At 36.6% G+C, this 10771-nt stretch overlaps 1 protein-coding gene across 2 annotated transcripts; it reads right to left on the bottom strand.

Annotated features, from left to right (window-relative positions):
- Positions 1-660: 660 nt before the first annotated feature.
- zgc:158398 (uncharacterized protein LOC568894 homolog) lies at positions 661-10567 on the bottom strand. 2 transcript variants are annotated; one of them, XM_061259777.1, is made up of 7 exons: positions 10445-10567; positions 8350-8526; positions 7181-7457; positions 6026-6170; positions 4976-5126; positions 2526-2663; positions 661-1082 (listed from the first exon to the last, which is right to left on the bottom strand). In XM_061259777.1, the coding sequence occupies exons 2-7, from the start codon at positions 8506-8508 to the stop codon at positions 1062-1064; spliced, it is 891 nt and encodes a 296-aa protein (XP_061115761.1). In that variant the 5' UTR covers positions 8509-8526; positions 10445-10567; the 3' UTR covers positions 661-1061. The 2 variants fall into 2 exon arrangements, with proteins under 2 accessions (XP_061115761.1, XP_061115762.1); XM_061259778.1 differs by having other exon boundaries at positions 8374-8526.
- Positions 10568-10771: the final 204 nt, after the last annotated feature.

The following is a 10771-nucleotide window of genomic DNA, read 5'->3' as shown; positions in this document are numbered from 1 at the left end:
AAATATAAATTACTGTAATAATAGGAACATTTCTTAAAAATGAACATATTTATATTGTTTCTTATTGGGAGGTAGCTGTCCTCACAATCAACCATTAAATTGGTGTATCAAAAAATAAAACCCCAATTCTTTGACTTCTCATTCAATAAAGTACAATTATATAAAAATGCTAAAACCTAGCAACGCACCATTTGGTATTGATTCACACCATGTGTATTTTGGTTGTGACATAAAGATTTACAATAGATTTCCTAAATTAGAAAATTAATTATAAAATAGATTTCTTTATTTCAACTTGCATTTTATAAGCAATTTTCTAATTTAGGAAATCTATTGTAAATCTTTATGTCACAACCAAATTACACATGGTGTGAATCAATGGTGCGTTGCTAGGTTTTAGCATTTTTATATAATTGTCCTTCAAAACAACCCATATTAGACAAAATGATTTCATAACAGTAGACTTCATTAAAAGGAAGGTACATCTGCACAGAGAAGTCATTGGCAGCCATTTGCTTGCTAAAACCTTCGTTGTCAGAATGAGCAAAGGATTTAGAATAAAATGCATCAAAAATCCAAGATATTGTGTGAGAGAGAGTTTTCATAATATCATAAATAGGAATCTATAAATTCAAATGATAATTTTACAGGGAAAAGGTGTATATTTCATTAATCTGAAGTTTTATTTAAAATAAGATTTGTATTGTATTTTTCAAGGGGGTGAATTGAAATCTGGAACTGGATCTATAATTTTCATTGACGAACATTTTCCCATAAGACTTAGGTGAACTTCAATTCAACCACAGCTATAAACATAAACATTTCTGAATACCACAATATACTGATATACTTGCATTAACTTTGTTATATCAAACTTTCCCATGATTTTGCTTGTAATGGGACAAAGACAAAATTATGCATTGATTCTTCTCAATATTTTATCCTTTGTTGCATTCTATTCAACCATTCAGCTCTAGAGCATTACAGTGTATTTCATGTACATTCTTTTCAGTTTTCAGACAAAGAAAAAAGGATTTAATTAAAAACAGCAATTGACAAATTCAGGAGTCAATCAGTGGTTCCTGAAAAAAAAAAAACACAACAAAAGGGAAAAAAGTTAACATTTATAACATCGGCATATATTCACAAGGCCTATATAATGTATTGAGATACATCAAATCACTGAACATAATATTCAGTGACAAAATATCAGAGGAAAAGGTAATAGAAATGATGACAAAGTATTAACATTTACAGTGCCGTGAAAAAATATTTGCCCCTTTTCTGATGTTTTTCTGATATTATTTTGTATTTTTCACACAGAATGGTTTCTGGTCTTTAGACAAAATGTAATATTAGAAAAAGGGAACCTGAGTAAAAAAGCACCTGGATAATCCTCAAGCCTTTTGGGAAGAACATCAGACCAGATGTCAAACATGGTGATGTTAGTATGTGTGGGTAATGGTTTGTGTGTGGATGCTTTGTTGCCTTGGGACTTGGACAACTTGCCATTACCAGAAAAGTGTTATGGAGAATGTCATCTGTACTTGAGCTGAAGCTGAAGCGTAATTGGGTTATGTAAAAAAACAATAATTCAAAATACAAGGGCAAGTCCACATCTAATTGTCTGAAAAGAATCAAAATTTTGGAGTGGTCTAGTCAAAGTCCTGATTAGAATCTATTAGATATGCTGTGGCAGAACCTGAAAAGAGCAGTTTATGCTCAAAAACCTACTGTCACACGGCATGACACACCCCGGGGAGGATAGATGAGCTGGACACAGGGTTATATGGAAAGTCCGGGTTGCACCAGCATTTTACTTTCAATGCGCAAAAGAGAAGGGATAGAGGGAGAGAGCGATGATATAAAGAAAAAGTATTTGCCTGTCACCCTCACAGGAACTGGGTAAGAATTATAAAGGCAAAATAAATCAAACCAAACTGTTGCTTTCATTCTGTCACTTTTCAGCTCTAGCTTTAAAGCCGTCTCTCTCGATCACAGCTCTCTCTCATATGGTTCCCCAGTCTCAGCCACCTACTGCGGAAAAGAGCACACATTTTAACAGCCTGGACTAATTCAAAAAGTAGTCCAGGTATGTGCCTACTCAACCAGTTGGCGTGGTCCTCGGATTGCCATGCTTCCTTTCCATAAACCACGCCCTTTCCACAAATACCAATTTGTTTTTTCGAAAACAGAAGAATGGGTTAAAATTCCTCCACAGGGCTGTAAAAGACTAATATCAAATTAATGGAACTGTGTAGTTGCAATTATTGCCGCTAAAGGTGGTGAAACCAGTTATTAAATTTCAGAGAGCAATTATGTTTCCCAGGGGGGACATGGATGAAACAATAATTTAGAAATATGCATTTTGTGTTTATTCAGGTTCCCTTTGTGTAATATTAAATTTTGTTTAAAGATCTGAAACGATTCAGAATGGAAAAATAGGAAATATGGAAGGGGGCAAATACGTTTTAACAACACTGTAGCTCAGCTTGCAGAGAAATCAGAAGATCAAGACATATCACCTTTAAGTCCAGTCCATTGCCTTGGTACCTCTGAGACTTGGAACAAGAGAGCATCCCAAGAAAGCAAAGCACTCCACATACACTCAGAAGGCAAGCACTGACCATCATCAAATGGTGTGCAGCCAGATCCCTCTCCTCCTACAGGTGACAGGTCAGTGATATTCACAATGAATGGAATGTAATTAAATGTTTATTTCTGCACCATATATCACTATAACTGTAATGGTAGATTCAATATTGGTGTACAATTGGTATACTTCATGTTGTACATTGTTAGGTTTGGTCTTTGATGGAGCACTTCTTGTCACTGTGACAGAAATTATCCCAGCATGTAGTAGGTCTACCTATTGTTTGACTGTTTTCCCAGCATTTGGCAATATTGCTAAAATGCATCCACCTATATACAGTTGTGTTCAAGAAAAAAGCAGTACAACATCAGTAACCTGATGAACCACTGTTATTAGTAGTAGTTATATTTCTGCTACTACTACATCTACAGATAGAGTAATAGAAAAACAACAGACCCAACTGTCATGACATGCACGCTGCTTGTTCTGAGTAATTGACTCATTCATTGAAAGGTACGTGTTCAAAATAATAGCAATAGGTGTCATTAATTGCCCTTCATTAAGGAAGAAGGGAAGCAAATGTTTCAAACATTGTTGTAAAATATATTTCCTTCTGAATTGCTAAGTAAAATGGGCCGTTCCAAACATTGTTTGGAGGAACAACGTCATTTGATTAAAAAGTTGATTGGAGAGGGGAATACAAATAAAGAAGTGCAGCAAATTATAGGATTCTCAGCTAAAATTATCTTAACTGCTTTAAAATGGCAACAAAAACCTGAAACAAGCAGAAGAAAACAAGCAACTACTGTTAAAACTGATTGGAGAATAGTCAGAATGGCAAAGATTCAGCCATTCATCAGCTCCAGAAAGATCAAAAATGATCTACAATGACCTGTAAGTGCTGTTACAGTCAGAATATGTTTGATTGAAGCTAAGCTATCAGCAAGAAGCCCCCATAAAGCACCATTGTTGAAAAAAGGGCATGTGCAGAATTAACATTTGCCAAGGAACACATCGATTGGCCCAAAGAGAAATGCCGTAACATTCTGTGGACTGATGAAAGTAAAAATTTTCTTTTCGGGTCTAGTGGTCGTCGACAGTACGCCAGACGACCCCCGGGTACTGAATTCAAGCCACAGTACACTGTGAAGACAGTGAAGCATGGTATGGGATGTTTTTCATACTACGGTGTTGGGTTCGTATACCAGAGATCATGGATCAGTTTGAATACATCAAAACAGATTATGTTGCCGTATGCCAAACAGGAAATGCCCCTGAAATGGGTGTTTCAACAAGACAATGACCGCAAACACACAAGTAAGCGAGCAACATCTTGGTTCCAGACAAAAAGGATTGAGGTAATGGAGTGACCATCTCAATCCCCTGACCTCAACCCCATTTAAAACTTGTGGGGTGACATTAAAAATGGCGTTTCTTAAGCAAAACCCAAAAATTCACAGGAACTGTGGAATGTAGTTTGTTCATCCTGGGCTAAAATACCTGTTTCTAGGTGCCAGAAGTTGGTTGACTCGATGCGAAGCAGATGCGCAACAGTTATCAAAAACAATGGTTATGCTAAAATATTAGTTCAGTCATTTAAAGTGATGTTAAATCTTGAAAAATGTCTTCAGTTTAGAGTTTGAAGAGAAAATGTCAACACTGCCATTTTTTTAACAGATTAATATTCCTTTTCTTTGCTTCCTGTAAAAGAATAATGCAGACTTGATAAAATTTGCAAATGCTTTGATTTGGAATTGAATGTGTAATGTTTCCACTACATTTGAAATATTGAACTAAAAGCTATTGAAAAATATTTGCTCACTGCTATTTATTTGAACACAACCGTAAAGAACACTGTAGGTTATAATAAAGTTCAGTTATCTTCCAAAAGTGCTGCAGAATCACATAAATTACTCAAAAATGAGGAAAAGATGGAACTCACAAAAAATGGGCAAAGTCACTGAACTGCCCAAAAGAAAAAAATCACAGAATCTGTGTCACCTATGACAAACATCTAGCCTTAACCATAACCCACCATGTGATCTCAGCAGATAACAAAAATGAGATAAGCTCAGCAAAATTCAGAGAAATATTCAACCTCTGCTCTAAAAATACTGATGAATAGCTTGACTTATAGGCAGCCTATGCCATGATTGGAAAACTAGTCTATACATTTCCAGGTTTTCTATGAAAAGTGGGAACTCTGAGACTGCCTGATAGATAGACATGTTTGGAAAGATTTTGTAAGAAATAACTGTTGATGGTGACAATTTGTGCTGTGTTATAATGAGGTGCAATACACGGTAATACTATACTATAGGGTTTCAGCAAGTCATCCTTCAGTTGTCAATTACCTTTGTATATTACCTTAGATGTGCTCACCTGGGATAGCATAACGGTAAGGCTGGGATTAGGGGTAAACTTCATACTGTAACACATCAAAGTGCCCTGGGGGTTCTGGTTTTTCCATGCTGAAGTAATGGCATTCAAGGGGGAGTCTTGGTCATCGTTGACTGGGCATGCTGGAGGATAGCTATAACATGGGATGGTTAAAAATAGTTTACCGTTTTTATTCACATTTTACAATTAAAATCATACCTTTTTGACAGTGTGTATTGGATTTGTTTCCAAAAAAACAAATTGAATAGAAGAGAGAACTGTCACTTGATGAAGCAAAACACTAGAATGTTCACTAGAATAGATGTAGAATTGGTGCCTCTTCTGGTGTAGTGGATGTAGATTCAAAATTGGGATGTTGTGAACATTAATATACTCCTTATGCTCTCTGATACCATCAAGAAGACACCCAGGGTTGTCTCCTTGATGACGATGCATTTTTCTCCAGATTTTCTCATGCAGTGTGGAGGACTGGCAGATTGAAGAAAAGTGCTCCCAACCTAGGCTCAACATCTACAGGATTACAATCAAATACTGGTTTGGAGAAGCCTAATTAAATTTACACTGCAAGCATATTTCAGCTAAAACATGTATCCACCTATGCACAATTGAATCAGTTTCATCATCAGAGTCATTTCTACATGTTAAAACTACTAGTAATCTACAGGTTGTGATTTTCTGATGAATTATATAGAATAATGGCGGGGGAAAAAAACAATGAAGCGAGTGCTCATGTATTTTGGGTTGTTATAGCATAGTAGAGGTGTGCTAACCTTATACAGAACAAAACACATATCACTTCAATATAGCATTGATCCACACCTCATATAAATTCAAATGTCAATGAAGTGCTCAACACTCTTCCAAATATGCTAATCTTCATATATAAATTTCATAGAATTGTGGCAAATGAGTTTTAAATATTTTCCCTGTGTATTTAGGGACTTGGTGTTTACAAACTTTTGGCCACTACCTGTAGTTTTTCTTTACCTACTGCACTTGTGCCATGAATGAAAATCTTCATGAGTGACTCACGGAGTTTGAGGTAGAATGTATGCAGGCGCAGTGACCCTGAGGCATGTGAATGTGGATCCGGTCTCACCGCTCGACCCATTGTTTTTCATTTCAGGTTGAGAGTAGAAGACCAGTGTCAGGTTCAGGGACTCTTTTCCAGCAGAACCTTTAAATGGAAAAGATAGAGTTCACATACTTATTAAATGGGGACCTCCATACTTATCAAATGGAGATCTTTCTTTCAAAAAGATCTCCATTTGAAAAAAACTCTAAAGGCAGTAAATGATGAATAAAGAATATTATATAATATATTTTGTTTCGTTTTGAAAAATAAAAAAACATTATGCAATAACGAATTAGTCTCATTTTGGCCTCTATAAATGCCCCCTTCCTGAATTCCTCTATTATTGCATATTTGTCACAATGAATAGCATCAGATCTTTAGACAAAAACTAAGTAAACACAAAATGAATCTTTTAAATTATTTAATTTACTTAATGAAAAGTCGTCAAACATTCATATCACCCGTCTCTGACGCTCTCCTCTCAAACTGCCTGATCACCAACTCCTGCTTAAGATCTTAAGTTAATTAGGAGGATTATCCTGGCATTCTACATTTTCATCCCTGGTCATTTTGGAATATTTGGCTGTTTTCTGGTTTTTGAGCATTGACTTGGCTTCCTTGGGACTGATTTTGGGAGGAAACAAGCTGTGGTTTGTTATTTTCTTTAGTTCATTTCTTTTGTGACTGTTACTTATCTATGTCTGTAAACTTCATTGTTTTTAAGGTAGTTGAACCCTGTCTCTAGATTAGATGTGGATCAGTGTTGCAACTTAATACATTTCTTCATTTTAATCTGGTTGTGGGTTGTGCATTTTGATAAAGGTTGATTTTAATTAATCCTTGCTTCCCCGACCCACCTGTCCGACAGATCAGAAACACACTTCAGGAGGTAGGCGTGGATGTTTCAGTGACTAATCCCGGCAAAAGACTTCATAAACAGATCTACAGAGGCTACACTGCATGATACAAACCAGTCTTCAGCTGCCTAAAATGGATGGCCAGGTTACAGTTTGCTAAATAGTACTGAAAAGAGCCTGCATAATTCTGGAAAAACAGATTACACCAAGGTTCACTTGTATCAGAGTGATGATAACTGTAGAAAAAAATCTTACCCTTTAACCCAAGCTCCCTTCCCTGTAGTATGGCATGGAGATTTGCTGGGCTTCTGCCCTGGCTACTCTCAGCCAAGGCTAGTGGCACCAAGAGAGACAGGTGAGTGGAAGCAAGAGGACTGTGGGAAGAGTTCAAAGGAATTCCAACTGCAGTTTTGTGCTCCACAATCAGAGGAGAGGCAACTGCATCTTCCATTGGCAAAGATGGGGCATCAGTGTCATTAGCAAAAACACAGAATGTCTGGCCTGCAATAGAAGCTAGAATCTGATTCCAGTCCTGCAAACATTAACAGAAAGAGCATTACATTATTTCTAACCTTTAAATGAAAAAAATTTTTTTAATCAAGTGTAAAACAAAAAGACACATTATTTTTAAACAAAAACATTTCAACAAGATTTTTAAAAACATCTATAGAAAGGTCAGGGATAAAAACAGAGTAATTCCTGATTAACCCTCAAATGTTCACCTATACCCATTACACAAACATAAAAGATTGGTGACTGACATCATCTCAAAGTACAGTTAATACACAGATAACAATCTATATGATATGTTCAAACACAGGAAAACTTAATGTTTTATTTCAATACTTTTCATGCACTTTTTTTATTAAATAGTCTAATTTCTCCTGAAAAAAAAAGATTTTTGCACCCCTAACAATTGTTGTAAATAAAATCAACCCAAGTTAAATTGGCAATGATATTTGACTTAATTTAGTTAATCTCAGTCTAAAGGAACTATATTATGTCAGTCCCAGCCCCAAAGAGTTTTAGTATCGCTTATAGGACAACCTGAAAATACGATATCCAGACTCTGATGATGTTGATAGGTCACAGACATCATGCATGGCATGCAAAGTCATTTGCAACCAAATACTAAATATAACTCATTTGACATGATGTTAATTTGTCTCAAACATTAAAATGGGAAACTGTGTAAAAAGTACTGTAATTACTACATGGTAAAACCAAAATGTATGAACATGACCCCAAACCTTTAAAGTAGGTTAAAAAACAGTCTGAGAATAAATGTCTTGAAATAAAAGTATATAGTTTCCCTATATGTTTGAACATAACATATAGACTATTATCTGTGTTAATACACACACACACACACACACACATTACGAGTCATTTTTATGCCGAAATGCAGAAAGAATTAATCTCACTTCAGGTATGTCTGGGTTCCTTACAAAGTGAGCCTTGCTGTATACTCCAAAGCCGATGAAAGTTATAGCTAATGAGAGCAGGCACACAAAAAAGATGACGGTTGGAGGGTGATGCTCCAGGTAACTCCTAAAGTTACCAAGAGGCTGCCACATTCCCATGGCAAGTGCCAAGAACACCTTAAAAGAAAGAAAAAGGAATTTGCAAGTTTATGTGACAGCACAGTGCAAAGCTACCTGCGGGTAAACATATTTTGCTTGCCTGGCTTTTCAGATTTCATGTAGATTGCTCATAGGGTATTTTGTCATAAAATGTATTCTTGCTGTGAAAAATCCCGACCTGTTTATATTCTGGACAGATGTACCTGCAAGCAAATTGGTACCTTTGTTTTTGTCACAGCACTTTCGACACGCTGTCCTAAAACTTCTTACCGTGAAGAGTGCCTGACCTGAAAGTGGAGAAATCTGTTTCCACGGCAGCACAATTATATCAGAAAATTCAGTTTTTTGGGGTAAAAAAGGCAATATGCTGTCACATTTAGATCAAAAACATACATAAAAATAATTTAGCCACTGTCCTAAGCATAGTGTTCCCACGGTGGCACAATTAGGCTATATCGAGAAATGCCATCTTTGGAAAAGAGCTATATATATATATATATATATATATATATATATATATATATATATATATATATAGAGAGAGAGAGAGAGAGAGAGAGAGAGAGAGAGAGAGAGAGAGAGAGAGAGAGAGCTCACTGCATTTAGATCAAACCTACGATGCAGCAAATAAATAAACAAACACTGGTCTACTTTTTTTTTTTGTAGAATTTATCTCTCTCGATTTGGTAGCCAAACCCTATCTATTCCAATGACCCATTGTAACAACATTGAGTGTAAAATATTTCAATTATAACCTCTATTAGCTATTATTAGAGTATACAGTATAACAAGAATCCCTGATCTGATATTGATAACTTAATACTTTTTAACCCATTAAAGTCACAATTTTATGATTAGAATGTTCTTCACTGGACACTACTGGGTCCAGTTTCACAAACTTAAGGTCTTAAGGTTACGTCCGACGTAAAATGTTCAAAGTCAGACTTATAGAATACACCTGTTGCACCAGTTCGGCGTAGCGCTACGTCAGTATGCAAATTCTACGCCTAATACGGGGTAGGCGTATTAACAAGGGTGAAGCTTTTAACAAGTTTGTGTACACGTCTACCTAATAAATTGATTACTGAGTGTCTGTGCCTTTACCTTATGCCTATGGTTTCGTATTCGTTTCGCATGTATTCAATTCAAATACCAAAATCCTGGTCAATAAAAAATATCAACTCCTGTTACACTGCCATTTAACGTTTTTCATCAAAGAACAAGGGTCCTCTGGCTGCGGCTCCTATTCGCTTGAGTTGCACTCGCTTCCACGTGTGAAAGCTGTGGCTGGGGCTGCTGATGGACCACTGTCTGGTCGAGTCGGGGTTACTTCTGTACAAGATTGTAAAGGTATTATGGACCTTTTCAAGAAATAGATTTCTGGTGGCGAACTTTGTAGACGGTCCCTTACGTGTCGGGGGGGGGGCAACTTTACGGCAATAGTTACTCTAAGGTATGAAGAAATTACAGGACAGAGGGAGCATTAAATGGCTCAGTGTTTTTTTTACGTTTTATGCATGGTAGGTTTGATCTAAATGACCGCATCTAGCCTTTTCTCCAGAAAAAAGGTATTTATCTATATAACTGTGCCACCGAGAAACATATTTCTACGCTTGATGGTCACTCTTCACGGTAACGTTTACATTAAGACAGCGCGTGCTTAAGTGCTGCGAGCTTACTATAAACAGTTCGGGATTTTCACGGTAAGAATACTTTATGACAACGTCTCTTTACGTTATTTATCTACGTCAGCTTTATTATAGGCTACCAATAGCTAGATAAGTTAGCCAAGTTGTACAAAGTTTAGTTTCAACAGGTCAAGTCGATTGCATGTACTTAGTTACTCAAAGCCGGTTAAAGGCGTTTTTTTATTTTTTTATAAACAGCAATTCACCTAGCTAGATTGTTCGACTAATAATAAGTGCAAGTTACATACCCGTGCGAGTCCCCGAATGATGACTATCCGAGCTCATTGACATGCATAATTAGATAGGAAGGCACGCCCTCGGCTAACCTAAGCGTTGAAGCACCCGGAAGTGTGCCTGCTGAGTGTAAAAGGGCTTTCTGCTCGTTCACTTCAATATAAAAACCCAAGCTGATTTAACTAAAGAACACCTAAACGTTTTTTTTATGCTCATAAATGACCTGATGCGTAGTAGTTTGTTAAACAACCCAAATAGAAAGAGTGCGGCGGTCCGCTGTCTGAAATGGTCAAAATCCTGCATGTTGGGCCACCGTTGAGCTGCTTGTTATTTGACCCACT

The sequence above is a fragment of the Conger conger genome, chromosome 11, assembly GCF_963514075.1.
Source record: "Conger conger chromosome 11, fConCon1.1, whole genome shotgun sequence".
Taxonomy (NCBI): Eukaryota; Metazoa; Chordata; class Actinopteri; order Anguilliformes; family Congridae; genus Conger; species Conger conger.
This window is presented reverse-complemented; position numbering and strand designations above follow the sequence as displayed.

Excerpts from the sequence above, each read along its gene's own strand:
- zgc:158398 (XM_061259777.1), bottom strand. The coding sequence starts at position 8,508 with ATGGGAATGTGGCAGCCTCTTGGTAACTTTAGGAGTTACCTGGAGCAT. Across the intron at positions 6,171-7,180 it reads AAGGGAGCTTGGGTTAAAGG|GTTCTGCTGGAAAAGAGTCC; the intron begins GTAAGATTTTTT and ends TTCCATTTAAAG. Across the intron at positions 2,664-4,975 it reads TTACCGTTATGCTATCCCAG|GAGGAGAGGGATCTGGCTGC; the intron begins GTGAGCACATCT and ends TGTCACCTGTAG.